We start from the raw sequence: 21,321 nt of genomic DNA on the forward strand, positions 1-21,321 counted from the left end.
ACTCACTTTTCATCAGTTGTATTTTGCAGCAACGTTTGGTATCTCATTGTGTCTATATTTTCTATTCCTTACTGGAAGCAGCCAATTGAAAAGGAAGAGCTCCTTCCTTTGAGGAAGCCTACCTGACGTGTGGCACCAACTTCCAACAGGGTAGATTCCTTAGTATTGTGATCAACTAAGATTAATCAAACTAACTCTTCTCCAGTTCATTCCTACATATTTTAGAAGTACCTTGGTAGCTCACTGGAAATAGAATAAATTTTTTTTAAAGATGGAACTTCAGGAAACCTGTCCAAACCATGAATGGAGAATTTATCAGAGACTTGGTATGGAAAGCAAATGTGAGCCAGGAAACACCCAAAAGAAGCAAGCAGAAAATTCATCTAACAGCAGGGCACAATCACTGCACACCTGCCCCATGCCAGGCACTGTTCCAATAGATGACATGTGCCTCTATATGGTTGTCATGGCCAAGTCACAAGATTAGAATACTCATTTCCTATTCACGAAGAGGAAAACTGAGGCACAGAACAAAGAAATCCAATCAACACCACACAGTAATAGAGACAAGAAAGAATTTTAATCAGTGCAAGAAATTGGACCAAATGAAGACTAGAGATACAAGTTTTATCCTTAGAAGGGCTCTTGGGATTTTTTAGATCAAACTTACTTTAAATAGACAGAATATCTGGACAAAAAAATGTGAATTAAAGTCCTCTCTTTCACTCATACACACATACACACATACACACACACACACACACACACACACACACAATTAGTTTGTAGCAGAGCTGATGACGGATTGCTTGTGAGAACTAACTTAGGAAAGATGTTACATTACCAGTGACTTTAGAATACAAATGTGAATAAAGGGTTCAGAGCTTCTAATGATTCTAGGTCTTAACAGGGGTGCTGGCACTGTCTTTATTGATCCTGTAATCGTAAAACCTGGGCTACCTCCTGCCTCACCACAGTCCTGCCCCACCTGACCTGCAGGGGGAGCTTCAAGGTGGGAAGGTGCCCACTGCTAGCAGCAGCATGTTCAAGACGCAACCACAGACCACCTGCAAACCTCATTTACAGAGATCACGCTTGCCTCTTACTCATGCTCCTCCACACCCAGAATTCCCAAGTTAAAAATCAGTTCCCTTAAAACAAAACAAAAAAAAAACAAAACAAAAAAACAAAAACAAAACAAAAAAAAAAAAAAAATAGCTAGATACAATGGCACATACCCATAATCCCAGTGACTCGGGAGACTGAGACCAGAAGATGGTTAAGTTCAAGTCCAGCCTCTGCAACTTACCAAATTTAAAAATAATAATAAAGATGAGGGTGTAGATTAGTGGTATAGCACCCCTGGGTTCAATCCCCAGTATCCAAAAATAAATAAAAATACTTAGTACTGACAAAATCTTTCCCATTGACAGTACAATGCCAAACAATGTCCTCTCCTTAGAGCTCGTAGACATTTCCAGAAGGAATGCCACCAGGTCCTAACCCCAAACAAATGCTTCTACCACCAGGAAAGCAAAATGACCCACTGAACCTTGAACACTGAGGAATTTCACTACATAAATCATAAAAGCAGATATTACTTCTGTTACATGAATTTAAAAATTCTTTAACACTTCAGACAATCTTGGTCATAATCAGTGGAAAAAAAGGGAAATTTTCAATATTTTCTGGTTATAGGCATATAACTATAAAAATGATTTGACATAGCTTAATATGTGAGCTTTGACTAAATTGTATACTTCTGGTGTGAAATTACTGTGATGTGCCATTAGAATATGTTTTCAAAATATCTGTGGCTGAGAAATTTAAGAACCACTTTATAAACAGTGACTGCCTTAAGCTTACGAGTTAGCTCAAGCTTGCAGCTTCATGAAATCTCTTCCTAGAACATTATCCCACAATATTTCTTCCCTTCTGAACTCAGAAGATATTTCATAATCTATATCATTTTGCAATTTTGTCTGAAATTTTATATATTGGTATTGTATTTACATCCTGCATTATTTGTTTAAAAAAAATTCCTGGACACCCACAAAAGGATAAACTCCATACTGAGCAATACAATATGAATGAAGCTACCTCCTTTTGGAGTTTATATTCCATAAACCTTGGTGGAGTGAGATAAGGGGACCTGTATTAGTTAGGACAAGCAATGCTAGCTTCTGAGACAAGGCTCAATGTCTTTCTTGCTCATGCAGGGTCCATTACAAACAATGTAGCAGGGAGACTTTCAGAGCCATTCAAGGATCTACACATACTTCACCTTGTGGTCCTGTCATCTTCCAGGGTCTCAAAGAAAGGGTTCATTCCTCTCTACCAAGTTGATACACAAAGAAGAGCAAAAGGCACCCCCATAGGAGGTTTACTGGGCCAGGCTCAAGTAATAAATATACCACTTCTATTCACATTTCACTAGTCAAAACTCAATTGTATAACTCTGAGGGAGGCTCGGAAACACAGTCTAGCTATATGTCGAAGAGGCAAAAGAAAGATTGTTAAATGTACAGTGTTCTCTCATAGGAAGAGGGAAAAAATTAAAAACACTCAAGAATAGAGTGTTAGAAATAATAACCAGTAGACAGAGCAGAGCAGAGATGCAAGTAAAAGCATATAAGTGAAGCTCCTAGCATATAAAATTCAAGGAGGTGATCTCTCAGGTGTGAGCAAGTGCACACCTTCTATTTTGTACCCTAAGCCTCTTGCCTCTCCATAGTCCTGATCCCAATGGTTTGCAATGGAAAATAGAAAGGAAAAAACATGCTCCTTTAGATACTTTTCCAGTATTGGGGACAGGAAATGTCACAAGGAGGATAGAGAACACTTTTCAGACAGTGTACACAAAACATGCAAAGGTCCTGAGACAGAAATACGTTTACAGTGTTTGAGAAATAGAACATGCCAGCAGGATCAAGATTTAAAAAAAAAAAAAAAAATGGAGAGTTGGAGAGGCAGAGAGCAGTCAGATCACACTGAATCTTCCAGGCTGGGCAAGGAGTTGCAGAGAGCAGTCAGATCACACTCAATCTTCCAGGCTGGGCAAGGAGTTTGGAATTTACGTGAGCTCTAACAGAAATCTATAGAAGCACTTAAGTGGGGTACTTAAGTGCAAAAGCGCCCACTTTTTAGAACAGATCACAGGAAGATACTCTGAAGGCTACTGAAGTGGTTAGGGAGGGATGTGGTCAAGTGTGGTCTACAAAATGGCAGCAGATTTAAAAGGAATTAAAAATATACTGGAGAGGGGATGTAGAAAGAATAAGTTTTACCAAGAAAACAGGTAATAAGATTGAGGCAGTTGAGTAGATAGTCATGTTATTTGGAGCCAGGAAAAAAAAAAAATGGGAGAGAATGTCAAGTCTCTTAAAATTATTTAAATAGTGATTTCCTTGAGGATAATGGAGTGGCTTCTTTTTATTCTCAACAGAAATGCTTTGATAAAATGTTTAAAAAAAAAAAAAAAGAGGAAAAGTTCTAAGACTCAAGGCAATATGTCTATCATCTCCTACCTACTGAATTAGGATCAGTCAGTACATATTCTGGAAAACATGAGGCAGTAAGATCAAGAGTTTCATGTTTCCATCTCGTTGGTTAAGAACATGGAAGAAGTGGGATGCCTTGATGAAATTCTAGCTCTTCCCTACTAGCTCTGTGACCTGGGGCAAACCATCCATTCTCTTGTGCTTTTGAGTCTTCATCTCTAAAATGGGGAGAAATAGAAGGTCTTTCACAAACTAATTCGAGGATTCAATAATATGTAGCCTGAAGAACTATTCTATGCTTGAGAAACCTACTGGATAGCTCAGTGGTAAAGTGCTTGCCTAGCATGCCCAAGATCCTGGGTTTGAGCCCCAGCTCCACTGGGAAAAAAGAAAAACCTGCAAGACTGCTACATATTAAGTGCTCAATAAATATAATGACTCCTGTATACTGTTATATCTAGTTCTGTCAATGAAGCCTAAGGGAAAAAAATGGTGTGAGAGGAAGGGAACAGGGATGGGAATAGGAAAGGCAGTAGAAAGAATCGGACATAACTTTCCTACATTCATATGAATACACCACCAATATAACTCCACATCATGTTCAACCACAAGAATGAGATCCTAATTAGAATAAGTTATACTCCATGTATGTGTAATATGTAAAAATGCATTCTACCTTATCTAAAAATTTTAAAAATCTAAAAATTGTTGTGAAAAATGATGCATAAGAATTGCAGCAGCATTTTAAATATCAAACTTTTTAATGATACCAAAATATTTAACTGCCCAATAAGGAAATGGATTTTAAAATTTTTTTATGGTGAATAATTTATGATGTAGATATATCATTAAAATAGTTAAGAATACATGGTTATGATATATAAAGTTCTTAAATTTTAAAATTATGTAGATGGGTAAAATAACATCTGAAATGATAAAAGCCAAAATGTGTTAACAGGAATTGAAATTAAATGGAAGGATTATTGGTAGTTTTATTTTCTTCATGGTATTGTTTTCTATTTTTCAAAGTTTCAACAATGAATAAGTTTGGGGTTTGTATTCATTTTTAAAACTAGTGAGTGGCTTTTAAAAACATTCTTACATAAATAACAAAGTTTTACCATTTGCTTCCAAGGCAAAAGACTGAAATGTCTCAACAATGTGGAGGGCTTATTACAAAGACAACTTTCAAAACACACATGGAAAAAAAAAAAGTATAGAGGACATGACCTATTAGCCCTGATTAGTATATGAAGCTTATTTGCATAGTAACTTAAAAACACTACACACATTGAACTAAACTCATTCTTTTGTTACTAAAAGAAGCTATGTACATTCCTAGTTCTATTTCCTAACTTGCCAAATAACCAGTTTCTTCAGTTCACAGTAGTTTTTGCTTTACTAAAAATCACCATGAAGGCAGTTTACAAGTATTGAATTTCTGCAGGGTTGTACTTCTCCTGCAATGGGGTTTGTATTTTCAAGTCATTCACTAAATGTTTTATATGCATGTCTATGTTCAAAATTGCCAAAAAGCTCTTTAAATTTCCAAATAGATTTTTGTGTCTATCTTTGGATAATAAAATTATTAAATGTAGATATTATAGGCATATTTCTATGGGTCATACAAATTTTGTGCCAATGTTAACTTGATTGGTAGCAATGAGCTAAGTTCTTAAGTGAATAAAAAGATTTCTGTAATTAGAAAGAGCCAGCTGCAGCTAAAAAGCAATAAAAAAAAAAACTTTGTCATTTAACCACTAAAGATATGAAATCTCTAGACCTTTTGTGTCTGCAAGTTGAAGACTGCACAGCAGAAAATGAGCCATTGATGGACTCCAAGAGCAATTTCTAAGTGGCCAGCTGCCATTCAGGTCAAGTTTTGAGGAAACTTTAATCCTTCTCAGGTGACATTACTTGTATCCTACAACATCCAGTTGATCTCCTCAAATATTTTCCTTCCTCTCCTTCCTAAGCCTTCCAGGGGGTATTTAAGTAGTACAAAGTACTGTTTTTCTACCCAGTGAGCCTCAGATTACACCAGGCTGAGGCTGCTGTATGTTCCCATCGTGGCTTCTCTGAAAACTATTAACAGAAAACATTATCAGAAGATGGCCAATAGAACTCAGGTTTTCCGAAGGTTTCTATTTCACTCCTATTAACAGAAGCCAAAAAGTCATCCTACCACTGCTGTTTCAATAAGCAGAGGCTGTAGGAGAACTTTACCTCCTTCGCTTGACAGGCAATGAATGAACACAACCAAAGTTTTTGATTCTCCTGCAGTGAAGTTGACCCATTGTCTAACTGCACACATATCCACTACTTACTCTGGAAAATTGCAGTTAAAGAATTAATTTTATTGCCTATCTTTCCTATAAGAACTGGTTAAAAGTAAAAACATCTATGGTTGAAAAGGAACAGGTTTTCAGTAGAACTTCAGCTAATAAATTTAGAAGGAATGAGAGGAGAAAAGTTCCACTGTTGTGCAACCCCTGAAGAAACTATGATTCAGATAAAGATCATCACAGAAAAAACCAGCAGATGAAAGGTCAATGGGTACTCTACAATGAGGAGATCAAGTTGGTAGCACATGACCCCACTGGTTCATCTTAGCAACACTGAGAATGGCACAAGGCATTGTGTGCTTCCTGATGTGATGCAATATGAAGCACAGAGTATTATCTGGGAAGTGTTCTAGCCATAACAGTTGAACCTGGACCTCATTCAACCTTCCAAGAGAACTTGTAGTTGGCAGAAAATATGGAAGATAGAGGAACAAGTTAAATGAGCCCTACAAAGGAGCAAATGGAAAAATCCCCAATGTTAGACATTCTGCAGAGCCTTGACTCACTGTTTTCAGTAAGTCGTGACACAAAAAAAAGGGGTGAGAAAGAAGTACTGCTCTAAAATCGAGGTATCTAGAGGGACATCCCATTGAGTGCTGAGTAGGTATGTTTTAAATGCTGGTTCACACAAACTGCATAGAGACATTTTTTAAGAAAATTGGGGAAATCCATTATGTACAGGTTATTAATAGCTATTATTATATTAGGTACATTATTATTATATTATATTATGTTATTAATTATGTTAGGTACATTAGTGACATTGTTATTTGTAAGAAAACATTTTTTAAGAAATGAATTCAAAAATATGTAGCACAAAATGAAATATCTAGGAATTGCTTTATAACATTATAACATTTCAACACATTAAAAAAAAAAAAAGTATGGCCAAATCTCAGTATTTTGGCTCAATCGGCATGATAGGTTTATGGGAACCAAATTCCTCCTAAAGAGCAAGAAATAAAATCAAGAATTAATAAATGGGATGGCACCAAATTAACAAGCTTCTTCACAACAAAGAAAACAAGAATGTGAAGAGAGAGCCTACAGAATGGGAGGAAATCTTTACCACCTGCACCTCAGAAACAGTATTAATCTCCAGGATATATAAAGAACTAAAAAAAAAAAAAAAAGTAAAAAACAAATAATGTGTCAAAAATGCATTCTACTGTCATGTATAACCAATTAGAATAAATTAAAACCAAATCAATGAACAGGCAGTGGAACTGAACAGGCACTTCACAGAAGTAGTATCTAGATAATAGATAATATCACAATATACAATGCACTTTTGAAAGTAATGAACATAAGACTGGTGTGGCTGGAGGCCTTCATCTGCTCTACTCTTGAATCTAGGTAAATATTTCTTAATACAGTCAATTCTTTTTGCAACTATATCACAATCTCAGGTTGAGTTAAAAAAAAAAAAAAAAAAAAAAAAGTCAGTAAAAAGCCTTCAACTCCAACATTGTATTCTTCCATAGTTGGTTCTTTAATCTTAAGAGTAATCTCTACATGTTTCTAGTTAGGGTTTCATCAGTAAATTCATCCTGTTATTCCCAGCCACTGGGATCTTTTTTGTAAGCCAACAATTTAAATGTCCTGTTCAACTTCATATTACACAGAAGTGTGACTGGTGTATCATCAGTCTGCAACCAAATCATTAAGAAAACATTGTTCCAGGGCTGGGGTCAATAGCACAGTGGTAGAGCCCTTGCTTAGCATGTGTGAGGCACTGTGTTCAATTCTCAGCACTTCATATAAATAAAAATAAAGATCCATTGACAACTAAAAAAAAATTTAAAAAGAACTTTGCTCCAAGCAAGACTGAAGACAGGAACCTCTACTACACCAGATGATTCCCACATAGAGGGCATCAATCATTACCCATCACTCTGTCAAATACAATCCAAGTGATATAAATGATAAACCAACATCTTTCTTCTTCATCCAATAGCAATTTTAAGCCCTTTATGCTTTCATATATTACAGTAACTAATGAACTGTCAAATACTTTACAGTCTAGCAACCTCATTAAAGAAAGCAAAATATCTGCATGCCATAAGCCACATTGATTATAGTTGTACCGAAATCTCAGACTTGCTTATAATGGAACAGACTACAAATTGGCATCATGGTCATGTAAGAATGGAGAAATGAACCTTCTTTCCTCTTTTAGGAACTCGGATCAAATTTCAATGTCTATGGTACTTATTGTGGAAGTTTACGATGATGATGCAGAGGCATGGGATCCAGAATCTAAAGAAGCGATTTTGTTTAGTATCCTCCTCTTAGGAAGGCAAGAGTCTCATAATCTGAGTTCAAATAATTGTAAGAATTTATATGTAAGCAGCTATCAGATGCCATGTGCTTTATAGATGCTCTCATACTGTGGTTCGTACAGCGTACAAGGTGCTTAGGGTCCTTCACTCGGTACAGTCACCTGCTTTACCATGCTTGAGAGGCTCTCCACTCTTGGAAAGTGTCCGTTTCCAAAGCCAAAGACAAGACAACAAGACAGGTCTCTTCCACTAATGGATAGTTTTCAAAATAGAAATTGAATCTTCCTTTCTAGGAAACACCTTCTAAAGTAGAAATGAATCACAACCTTTTTTTCACATGATAGGCTTCAAGTCTTAGAATCTTGTCCCCGCTCCTTTTTCCTTTCCCTGAGACCAGCCTTTCCCATTTCTTCAAATCTTTCTAAATTTAACAAAACTTGAGTGCTTCATGTACAGAAGACTTCCAAACCTTTAGAACAGTAATAAACACTTTCGATGTCGTGTTGTGATCACACATGGTGCTGCAAAGAACTAGTTATCTTTACTTCTACAAAGGGAAAAAGTAAATTGTACTAAATTCATGATTCTGGATAATCAATTTTCAAGGGTAGTTTTCAGACTCTAGATCAATTTCCAGGATAACTCAAGGAAGATTTTTAAAAAATTGTGAGAATCACGTCAACCATAACATGAATTCTTGGCCACCAGAAGTGATAAAAAGGCTTACCCAATCCAACAAATTAGCCTCAGCCCACTAAGAGTGCTTCTGAGAACCACCACTGTCCACTTAGACCCCAGTGGTTTTTCAAATCACAGTCTCCCGACCCTAACAAGGTTCCTCTACCATACTCGGCCAGGGGAAGGAGGGTGGCCACATAATAGCTAACATCAGTAGGAAAAAGGCTGTGGGTAGAATAGCTCTAGTTTCTCTGAAAGAATTAGAAGGCGTCCAGATCCATGGATAAACAAATTTTCATCTAGTTTTCTCATTCCAATTCACCCAACCTACAGCTGTTCCCCAGCACTTCCTCATATCTACTAGGAGTGCAGATTATTTAAGAACCCCCAAATATATTAAATAAATATGACCCTTATACACACATACATGGGTTCTAAAACATCAAGAAGGAAATGCACCCCCCCTCCAATTTTTTCTTTATTAGTGTTCTTCCACATATAAGAACTACCCACAGGAAATGACAAGTCAGAGAAGAAGACTGCCTTCCTATTTAGGTATAGAAACCTGGGCATCCCAGGAGCAATTGTTCCTAATAAACCGGGTCATCAAGCATCTCTCCCTCAGGGCAGAGACTTCAAAAACCATCTATGGGAGTGGAATAGTTGAAAATAGTTACCCCAAAGAGTTCTATTTGGGAGACAGACATAGGATGTCTTTTGGTCATGGGATATTAACCCCACTATGATTCAATGAAACATCATGAAGAGAGCAGATTGGATTTGCCATCTGAACCAATGGGTCAAAGTAAATCTTCAAAGTCTTGCGGAGTTGGGGAGGGGAGAAGAGTGATTAACTAAATGGGCAAGTTAGTGATGGCATAGCACACATCCTGCAACGTTAAAAGTCCAACTTCTGAGTACCACAAAAGGCCACTGGACCGCAGCATGAGAGGGAAATAACAATGAGGTACCAGAGCATTTCTAAACTCCAAGTCAGACGTTATTACACAAGGGGGCAGGGGAGTAAATCGTTTTTGCCAAAACTAGTTTTTCAAATAAGATCAGACAATTTTCACCATTCTTTAAGGACTATAATATGAAAGATCCATGAAAGGGATCTGCCCATAAATATCGAAGAACTTGGCAAACAGTTTTCCAGTTGGGCATATTTGGTAACGTGTGGAATCACTTGGGCAACTCCAAACTGTTAATTGTTTACATTTTTAGGCATACACTTAATGGAAAATATTTTAAAACCTTATGTTTTTCAAAGTGGGTGTAGATGCTGGAATCTACCTGCAGACTAACACAATCTCCAGCTTTAATATCTACCTTGCCGGTATTAAATCTGGTTAAGTTTGCCTTTCGGTGAAGCCTTGTCAAAAGCAGATTAGGAACCAATCCAAAAATGCTCAGGAAGACCAGAAGCTCTTTTGATTTGTCCCTTTCCTTCTCTGCAACCACATCACTATGATCACAATATCAATGGAGGTAGCAGAGCTGGTTTGCTACCCCAATCAAGGGGCCAAAGCAAAGTACAAAATCCTGCAGCCCCTGCAGAGAACAACACAGAAGGGAAAGAAGGCAAAGTGTGCCCTCTGTCGGTCCCTGCATTTTAATTGCTGAGGTGGTTGGTTGGCAAGTTGTACCAAGCACCAAAATGAGGGACTAACTCCATTATGGTACAAAACTTCTAAAATGCATCGACATAAGAGCAAGGACCTAGCAAAAATCCACCGCCCAGAAGAGAGCCAAGCCCTGGTTCTGACCACTCTGTGAAGTGGCAGTGTGATGCATCAAGTCACAAGGCCAGCTCTGCAAGACATCAGCTGAACACTTCCAACAGCTGTTGTTAGCTCTACAGTAACTGTTCTGCTTATTGGATACAACTTTTCATATGATCCAATTTTTAACAATGCCCCTCACGATGCGTATTTAAGTTGTACTTTTATGAAGTCTCTTTAGGGGGCTGGAGAATTTAACGACTATTGTCTTTGAGGAAGAGACTGGCTGAGTACTGAAATAAATCTTGAGACACTACTTCCAACGTGGCCTCATATTGCCAAGCACACACCTGGCAAATGACTGAAAAACCTGCAAAGAAAACAAGTTTTTAGGAAGCAAAATCTATGCCAATTTGAAGCAGCTGCTTGGCATCATGCTACTTCAGCAAGTCTACCTGCTATTTCATTAACCAACGTTTCTTAACCTGTTGAAGGAAGGAGAGGAGCCCTGAGCCACTTTGAGACATTAGGGAAAGCTCCAGATCTTCTCCCCCAAAAAAGCAGAAAATGTTTTGTTGTTTCAGGAGATTAAAACCCTGACTCTACCTCTGAACTCCCAAATTAAGAACTGCTCAAGAGAGATGTACTGAGCAGGAAAACTCCCATTTTATATGTGTTCTCTTTTCACTGGTGGTGAAATTGAAAGGTTTTTCTCCAAACAACTAGAGAAAAACTACCTTTAATTACTTTCTCCATATTTCAGAGTAAAAATAGGAACATTTAATAGCTTTTCTCTGACCTTTATTCATTATTTTGACTGTAATGGTATACATGTAGACACCTAAAATACAGTACACACCCCTTTAAATACACAAGTAGAAACACATGCATAAGTGCATGTATACACACATACTTCCTCTGGCTCTTGAAGTATCAGAGATAAACGAAGTTCCTGTAATTTGTATACAAGAATGATAAAAATGTTTACTGTAAAATGATGCAAATTTTTACTAAAACATACTTATGGCCCTATCCCTCAATTACTTCACTCCTCAGGGTTCAATTTTTTTAATATCAGCTACTTTATGAGCTATAGGAAGTTCTACGAATCGAAATCTGTGGTCTGAAGAACGTTTAAATGGATTCAAAGGTGACTTTTCTTTTGAAGATATTTATATTGAAAGTATATTGTACACAGAAAAAGTGAATTTAGAAAGTTGGATTCTAGTTCTCTCTTCCACTTATCTGTTAGTTTTAAAATCAGTCCTCAACTTCGTAAACAGCTCACCTTCCTTTCAAGTCCAACAGGCTCTGCCTCCTTCCCAAAGGCAGTGAAATTCCAGTGTTCTGGAAGACACTGAACAACTAAGTAGAAGAACTTGTCCTAGTATACATGCTGTGTCACTTAGAGGTGTGTCCTCATAACTATTGTACACTAAGTCATAAATGCAAGAATAAAGACTAAATTTTGCAGTAACTTAACCAATTAAATATAAATGCCTTCAAGAAGGCAAATACCATTTTCTTTTAATTTCCCCTGAAGAATTTTTTTTATTCATATGGGCAAAGTGTTTGGGGGTGCCAAGTCCCTTGTTGTTCCTTTCTCTAGAAACAGCGTGCTTAAAAATATAGTTATCCTTCTCCCAGACATTTCACTGATGTACCCTAAATCACCAGCCACTTAGAAACTGTCATTCAAACAGCCAACAGGATGTCAATACACAAACAGGTGTTAGAATACTCTGTGCAATTCTGAAATTATCAGAAGAGACTTCAGAATGAGAGCTGAGCTAGGGATGCCTTTAGACTTCAATGTTTTTATTCTTCTTTAAATGATACAAGGATCAGTAAATAGTGAGATTGCACCTAGTATTTAAATATTCAAACTTCAACTATGTACAAAGGTCAAATTTGAAAAAAAAAAAAACACGTTTCTCATTAAGTCAAAATTATTTTAAGAGCAAACCACAAACTGCCTATTCAATGACTTTTTGTTCAACTATGACTTGTGCAGGAAGTACCCTCCTAGGTCTAGTTTGAGGAGTGCAATGAAAAATATGCCATTGTTTTACCATAGAGAAGCTGAAGATCTGATGAGACAGACATCAGAATAGAGAGGAAAATAAGAGTCCCTTAAGATTAGCACAAGAAGCTAAGGAACTATAAGGGAATGATTGATGTGGCTTTAGAAAGATAGGTAGGCAATTCCAGGGGGGGCTTCCTGGAGATGGTGACATTTTAGCTGGGCACTAAAACATGCTTGGCCATACAAAATGAAATAACTTGGTACAGTGTAAGTGGACAGTACCTTCAGGGTTGCCAAAGGTTCAGAATAGGCTGTGGTCAGATAGTGGGAACATTGACAGCCACATGAAAGAGGCTGATGCTCACTTGTAGTCAACCTGGAGTCCTAGAAGCTTGGGGTTTACCAGCAGTAAAGTAATTGGATGCTTTTGGTGGTTGAGAACAATGTCATGTGGCAGCATGGTAACAGATGCAGTGAGGACGCAATAGATATGGGGAGAGGAGGAGCCTGTGAGGACTGAGCTAGGAAAGACCTTTGGGAATGGAAGAGAGGGGATGGATATAAACACTGCTCTAATCTGGTATAGTTTAAGCTACAATGAACTGATTTTAAAAAGGAAGAAAGAAAAGAACGCCAAAGAAAAGTAAAATACTGCAGGGAGACTTCCAGCCTTGATATATGGAAACTTCATGAGTGGAAATAGGGAAGACGGCAAGTACACAGTTGAGAGAAGCCATGAGGACGAGTTGTCAAGTTTGAGCATGAAGCATCTATTTATAGAGCAGCAGTTGGGAAATCAGTATAACCTGAAGCTTAAAAAAATGTTGAGGCTATTGTGGAAGACCCTGCATAGAAGAACAGGGATGGGTTTCTGTTTTTTTTTTTTTTTTTTTTTTAAAAGAAATCCAAGAAAAGGAATACAAGGTGAAATATCACTCAGAACCTACTCTGACTGAGGACCACAGCAAAGCGATGGGCAGCAAACAGTGTGTGTCACCAGCCAAAAGGAAGAGAATTTCCTGTAAAGCTGTGGTAAATCATCTCCAGGGGAACCAACAACAGAGGACAGTGTGTATGGAACATGAATGACCATTTACACACCCCTGTCACAAATGTCTGTGCCTTCTGCTCCCATTCTGCTGTGAACCTAAAACTGCTCACAAAAAAAAAAAAAAGTCTATATAATAATTTTTTGAAAAAGAAAATCATTTCAGGAAAAGACTGGAGGTAGAAGCCAGAGTGTAACAGACTGAAGAATTAATGAATTAGGATTATCAAGCAAGAGAAGGTAAGCACAGGAGTGAAGAAAAGGGGACAAGATGGCAGGCAGGGCAAAGAGGCAGGGAGTCAAAAATGCTAGGTCAGGGGGACAGTGGGGTTTTGGAACAGAAAGAGGTCCTGGTGAAGAGAACAGGTGGGAGGTAGGTCTTGGAAAGAGGCAAAGCAGTCACCTTTCTGTCTCATTCCTTCCCCCAACCATCCTGCATCCTAAGAGAAAAAAATCAAAATGGAAGGACGGGAAACATGGGTGGAAAATGCTGTTTAGTTCTGAAAACCCAAACCTCCATCGTCATCCCATCCCACCCATGCCCTCTACACACACCCTCATAAACACATAAGTAAACTTATATGTATATACGTGTACATATACATACACATACATATGTATATGCATATACATATGTATCTTCCCAATTATATACAATTACATATGTGCTTTAGTCTTAACACTTCCATATTTATTCCAGCTGAAAACATAAGAATTTGTGAACATGGAAAGACCACATTTGCTATAGAGGAAAAGTAATGAACCTCATGACACCTTGAAAAATATAAAAATTCAAAACCTTATATTCATCCGAAGCTTACCGTTTCCTTTTAACAAAGTGATTCTCAAACATTACGTTGAAAAATCTGTCTGTCATCTATTTCCTGGACTTGGGATGGATAAGAGTACCTATATCCAGGGGGTGGAAGGATTGTACAAAGGCAGTCAGTTGGAAGTAGTAAAAAGTAGCCTCCATAATCCATAAACTGGCCAGTTTCTGGATAAATGAAAAGGAAGTTTTGCAGTAAGGAATTAGAAGTGTCATTTCCAACTTGTGATTGTTGCAAATATTGGATTCTCTTCAGCCTTGATTTTAAGAGCAGATAAAGTAAGCCAGAATTAAATGGAGACTAGGAAAACATCACCTATTCTGAATCACTTCCAAATTTCAGTGACAAAATAAGATGTTGGTTTGAGCACAGCAACTTCCTGACCTCCCTGTATTGGTAAGACGCTGGCCAGAAAAACTGATGCAATTATGCTGGAAGCAAAGGCAGTCAATTAAAAAAAAAAGGAAAAAGAACATGTTTATGTTGCAAAATTAAACATCACATCAGCTTTTCTGAAATACTCTGGAACTCAGAAAAGTAAGCATGCATGCAAAATGTATTTTAAAGCTTTTCCATTTAAGTGTAGGTTAATACGTTCCATGTGCCACTTTATATTTTGAAATAGGAGAAATAAACTATTAAAAAGTACTTGTAAAAAACAAATATCTCCAAATCTCTTCATTAACTTTTTAAAAAGACAAATTAATTCAGCCCTATATGGTTTAATAAAAAGCATTTATCTTTCTGCCCCAACCTCATTCACCAGAAACACACCACACTTTATGATAAACACTTCATTATCATGTAAGAAGTCAAATGTGATTTTTTTGGAAATGAGATGTTATAGAGGAAGGAGAAACTGAAGCTTCAATCAGTATATAAAAGACTACTGAAATCAACCCCTACCATACCATGCCATGTCCCCTGCCATCAGGCCACCAGAAACACCAGTTGTATGTCTCAAAGCCTTGCTGCTTTCAAAGAGTTTTATCAAGAAGTTTGCATCAAGTCCCTGGTTAAAATATAGGAGGGATATAATATTAAGTCATCATATTATGTCAAAAACTTCTAAGGGATCATAATCAAGTTGTGATTTGTCTATCCGCTTTCAATAATTGAGCCTAAAATGTAGCTTACAATCATTCCAAAAAATATAATCGAATAACACCATTTACCATACAAATAAATCATAAGAGGTCCATAAGACAGATATAGACAGTAGGGGGTTAGCAGTAGCTGATAATGACTGTGCATTGAAGTAGGATAAAAGGGCAATGGATTTTAACACTGTTACCATGTAGACAAAACATAAGTTGTCAATCAGATTTCCAAAATGTTTTATGTCTTTCTTCTACAAAGATATTCATTCTGAGTATTGATTTTGTGCCTAACATAGAAAAATAAAAGCAAAAGTATTCCAGTTGGGCCCCATTAGTGACTATCAAATGCATTTTTTTATTTTGCTTCAAATATGGAGAAGAAAATGCAAAAGGTAATTAGCAGTGCTGTTCATGGTCTCCCCCATACAAAATTTTGCCCAAAAAGTATAGAAGGTCTACATTCTATTTCCTCAATCTTCTGGCTATATTTTGAAATAAAACAGAGTTAAATGATACATTTGCTCTCTATCCCAGACTGGATGCAATTGATTTTAACTGACTAAATTATCTGATCTCTGCCAAGAATTTTATTTCATTAAGAAAATGATATTATGGAGCATCTGAGATCATAGAGCAGACTAAACATAATGCCAAAGGAGTTCTGAGAATGCTCCACAGTGAAGGTTTGATTATTTGCAGATGGAATATGAAAAAAGAAAAAAATAAATAAAAAGGAGAGATCCCAGGGGAAGCCTAACCAATCCTGGTACCACTGCCGCCTACATGGGAACACAAGCCAAGAAAACAACTGATCTTCTAAGCTACAACACCTTTTACTAAAAGTAGTAATCACTTTTCTTCCTAGAAAGTAATATTTAACTGCCACTATACAAAACAAAGGGGAAAAGGGAAATGTTGGCACCACAATAAACTCTAGCATGTCAACTGTCACTGCTGACATGATTTGGCTAGTAGTCAGGCATTCACCAAGAAACTAATTTAAATCAATCTCCTTTGGGAAAGCCAATTGTTTGGTATGCACAACAATTGGTGTAGGATCAATCAGTGAACATGAGATCAATTAAAACCAGCTTAAGTTTGTGAAGAGGGGCAATTCACACAACTTGAGTTAGATCTCTATTCATTTCAATACCCTCACAATGCAGTCCTTAAGCTTCCTTGCAAAGCAGAAAAGCTACTATCACCCTGCACTGTCTAGCCAGCCCTTTAAGTAGTTCCACTTTTAATTAAAAACACAGTACACCCTTTGTTGGCACAGATAGTGTGGTCACTTTTAAGGACCGCAGTTATTTTAGCCAGAAACTTGGGATTTGGAGAAGGACATCTGTTGGAGGGAAAGAAAAAAATAATAAATAAATTTTAAAAAGCGACATACTTTGATAGAATTTTTTTGCCTTTTCTTTTACAACCTTATTAATTTACATGTACTTGAAAGCATTCAAATTTTATGCAATGGAAAGGTCATTTTGGCCACAGTTACTATTGCACACTTTGAAACCGGGTTTCTGAATGTCAAAGTTTGGGGAAGTGGATAGTAGATGTTACAGGATATTTTGCCAAGGCAAGCTTTGAAGGAAATGGGTTCTGCCATAGGCAGAACTTTACAGATGGCCCTGTAGAAAAACGTGCAGTATCACTTCTGGCCGCAGGAGTGCTGTAATGTCATTCTCCAAGGAACAGCATCGCTGCAATAAGTTCTACTCAAACAATGTGCTGGATTCTTCTCCACTCAACACAATGGGACAGGCGGGGTAGACCAGAAAGTGATCACTAAATAGTAAAGCATCTAATAAACTAGAATTTGTCCAAGGGTTTTAGATATTTCTATATTTTGCAAATCTTAAGCACTTTACTTTTTCAACTAAATAGGCTGCAGCTTCAGCTTTTAAAGGAAGAAAAAAACTCTATAAACAATTTTGACTGCTGTATAATCAATTTCAGCTTTGTCAAATAATACCTCAAAAGAAAACACTGGGGCATGGAGGACATGGAGAGGAGCTTTTCAATGACATATCAGTATCAAACTCATGACCTGTAGGAAGAAATTTCTCCCTTGTATTTTTAGATGGGGCAATTTCTTAAAATAAGCATTTTCTAAAATCAGAAATGAAAGGTGTGAGGGCAGGTGTGTGTATCCTTAATATCCACAGATACATATCACCAATAGAAATTAGCGGCTGCGAAAGTGCCACGCCAGTCCTAGTCAGCTCTGCCCTGGAGGGGGTCAACTTCTAGCTCTTCCTATGGTGAGAACAGCTTAATGACATCCTTAAGAAAAAGTCATCAAATAAGACTTGAAACGGATCTCTCCAAAAATCTAGATGTAGAGCCACAGGTTCTACAAAATGAGTTATAAACAAATCACATCACAGGTCGAGAGGTTTACATCATGGGCGTGAGGTGCCGGAATCAAGATCTATACACCTCTTGACAAATTCTAACTGCGCAAGTCTCAACTGCTGGATGGAGACAAATAGATTTTTCTCACCAGGTAGGTAGCCTGCAAAGGGCTTCTGCGCACTTTCCCTGAGCGGGTAATTCAAGGGATATGTGGTGTGGTTCATGTTCAATTCCCCGGAGAAGACTTAATTGTGCCTAGCTGCACATACCCTAAAATGCAGTTGTATGAGCTGCAGGCCCAGCAAGACTGGAAGACAGAAATAAGCGCACAATAAATCTGAAGGAAAGCTAGTTAATTCTCCGAAACCTTCCTTCCGCGTTCCTTGCTGCTCTCACAAGTGATGGAGAGGGAGCGAGCGGTTCGGAAGCCGCAAGTGAATTTCCTTGTGCACAGAAACCCTTCTCTGAAATCGCCGCTTTTGAGGAAAACAAATGGAGAAGTGGGGCCTATTTTTTTAAAACATCACGCTGCAGGCAAACACTCTCCAGAAAGCCAGCGCAGGAGTAGCTGGTTAATTCAGAAAGTTGCCATTTCGTCTCAGGTTCCGGAAGAAGAGATCAATGTTGCCCTTTTCCTGGAAACGCAGGTTCTCCAGCTCAACTTGATAGATACTCTTACCCAGCTCTCCAACACCCCCACCCCCACCCACACTCTCGCAGGTTAGGCTATATCCAAAGCAATTCGGGCCAGGATTTGGGGCGCAATTGAAGAAGACAGAGACAAATGGGCTTCAGGGAAGATATTAACAGGACAAAAAGACAGCAAACAAGAAAAACGGACCCCAAATAAGAAATGAGACCTAAGCAAGAGTCCCGGAGAAGAGGCGCGGGAGCTAACCGGCGTGCGAACCGCACGACTTAGCGCTGAGCGCTCTAGAGACGCCGGGCTCACCGGGCTCGCAGCGCGTCTCATTCCGGCTCACCGCACCTACTGGGGACAGAAGAAAGGAGCATTCCGCAGCGCTCAGAGCCTCAAAAGCGAAGAGAAGTGGCCCGCGAGAGCTGGTGTGTGGAGGGCACCGTTCTGCAGAGTCCCCAAAGCTCGGTCGTGAGTAAGCGCCTGGACACCCCCCACCTACCCAGGACCCCACGCACCTTCAGCTGAGAGGAACCCACCTCGCTTACTGCGTCTCCATCGATTGACTTGGCAGTGGCTGTAATCCATACAGTTCAGAATGATGAGGGCAAAAGAGAAGAGGCGAAACTGCATCTGGACGATCGGGCGGAAGAGAGACGCCTCTCAAAGTCGAGGAACTGAAGGGCTCATCCAAAGAGGCCGGCTGCGCTGATGGGGGCGACTCAGAGGAAGGGTTACCACTAGCCCCGGGGCTGCACTGGTCAATTCGGCGCAATCAGCATCTCTTCTACAGTGAACCTGAGAGATGAGGAGCGAGAAACAGGGTGGGTGGGAGACAGAGAATCCCGGCCAGGCAGCTGCGCCTTCGCGCGTCCCAATTTAAAGAAGGGAGGGAAGGAGGAACAAACCCACTGCCTGGCACGAGCCACGGAGCAGCCTATTGCAGCGCGTTACAGCTGCAGACGACTTGGAGAGAAATTACAATCAGTGAATTAGTAACCTCTGCCGAGCTAAGGGCTCCGAACTGGGGGAAAAGGGTTAGTGCAGACGCTCAGGAAAGGAAGAACGCTCTAAAGGCACAGAGAGTGCAGAGTTAAAAGAACGTTCTTGGGCCCTTTAGGGCCCCACGATAGGGCACTCAAGCGCTGCGGCAGCAAGGTGTGGGTCGCCTACCGTGCGCACATAAGTCTCGGGAGGCACGGGGTGCCTAGGCGCGGCGCTCCATCCCGAGCTCGGGAAGCGAGCCGCTCGGTTAGCACGTGGGCTCGGGAAAAGTTTGCCAACACCCGCCTAGAGCTCCTGGCGGCTCTGGGATTCCGGTCCCCGCGTCAGGGTCCGCATAAGCTGAGGGTCCTCTGGCCGGCGGCGCCTGGCAGGAGCGCGACTGGGCAGGCGTTTCCGCAGCCACTAAGATGCTGCGTCTCCACCCGCGAGTGCGATCCCAGAGCTAGGGGTGCTTCGGCTTTCGGCGTTTCTATCCAATTGTGCTGCTTCCCGGGCTCTCTCCACGGTCACTTCACAGCTAAGGTTTCTCCCTGGTCACCCTGCGAGAGACAGACCGCTCTCGGGAGGCGGAAGGGATGTGGCGAGCGCACTTTCCATTGGAGATGCAGACCGGCTAAGGCTCGGGATGCTTCTATAAGTAGGTGGTGCTGTGGTCCAAGGCATCTAAATTCAGGCTGCCTCAGCGTTCCTGGGTCCTAAAGCCAGAAACTCTTTGGTTTCCCTGAGGTCCTAAAGAGAGCTGACCGCCTATAAGGAGCATAACTCCAGGAGAAACCCTTGCCGAGCTTTCCAAGAGGGGATGTCTAAAGTGAACAGCAGCTCGGGTCGGAGGCGCCCCCAGACCTTGCTGTGTACAGAGCCGGGCGGTTCACGCCCAACTCGTCCCCTTTAGCGCACTGGGCTCGGTTCCAACCTTAGCGCCAACCTTCCTGCAGGGGGGATCTGAGGAGGGAATGATGCCTTCTAGACTTTCCTTCCCAAGATTTAGGCCAGGACCAATGCTACTGACAAGCACAATTTAAACTTGAGCCACATTCCGCAGGAAGCCGCACCTCTGCCACTTTTTAATTTACGTCTTGGCTTTGTTTTATAGGAAGAGCTGAAAGCAGACTTCAGATGTGAAAGCAAGACTGAAATCAAAACGTACAGTTTAGGGAGTGAGATGAGTATTTTGCTTGTCTTCAGAACGAGCGTTTCCTGACTTTGTTTTTCCTGCTGGAAATTTCATAAAAACGTGTGATACCCAGTCTGCAGTACTCAAGAAACTGGGCCCCTGATTTTTTTTTTTTTTTTTTTAAGAAAAATTCGCTTTCTTCTGGTGTTTCTTGTTCTTAGTTCCCTTTCCTCCTCCCACTTTGAAAGCTTCCTGAATTAAACTTCCAGATGCCTTGAGTTTGGGAGAATACTCAACAAAGTGTTACATTAAATACACGTGATTCTACCCTATTTCATGCTGGTGAAATCTTTTGTCCTGCATTCAATACTGCAGGGAAGAATGTGTTTGCCCCTTAGGAAAAAGATAAGAATTTATACCGCTAAACATGGCAGTATGGACGTCTCTATAGACATGCTCACAGGTACCATATTATTGTGATAGCATCTTATATTTAAATTATTAAAATTTTTCAGAAGATTCTCAAAATTTGAGCCAAGACAATCATGTAGAAACAGTAACATCAAACTAGTCATGTTTATGAACTATTCCACTGTACCTAATTGTAGCTGTTTTACCGACGTCACCATTACATAGCAACATTTATGTGCTAGAAATTTCAAAATTATGCC

The 21,321-nt window shown here is 39.5% G+C and overlaps 2 protein-coding genes across 4 annotated transcripts in view; both read right to left on the reverse strand.

Moving 5' to 3' along the window:
* The window catches only part of EIF3E (eukaryotic translation initiation factor 3 subunit E), a 542,077-nt gene that overhangs the window by 406,787 nt on the left and 113,969 nt on the right, over positions 1–21,321 (reverse strand). The gene's annotated exons all lie outside the window — the stretch shown is intronic.
* RSPO2 (R-spondin 2) overlaps positions 1–21,321 on the reverse strand; it is a 187,000-nt gene that overhangs the window by 107,980 nt on the left and 57,699 nt on the right. Inside the window, exons 1-2 of one of the 3 annotated variants that reach the window (XM_079105327.1) lie at positions 19,705–20,255; positions 19,071–19,329 (exon numbers count right to left, since the gene is read on the reverse strand). In XM_079105327.1, coding sequence (XP_078961453.1) covers positions 19,071–19,164 — 94 coding nt within the window. In that variant the 5' untranslated portion in view covers positions 19,165–19,329; positions 19,705–20,255. Of the gene's footprint in view, positions 1–19,070; positions 19,330–19,704; positions 20,256–21,321 lie in introns of those variants that run through there. The other 2 variants (XM_079105325.1, XM_079105326.1) reach the window with 2 other exon arrangements.

The sequence above is a fragment of the Sciurus vulgaris genome, assembly GCF_902686455.1.
Source record: "Sciurus vulgaris genome assembly, chromosome: 1".
Taxonomy (NCBI): domain Eukaryota; kingdom Metazoa; phylum Chordata; class Mammalia; order Rodentia; family Sciuridae; genus Sciurus; species Sciurus vulgaris.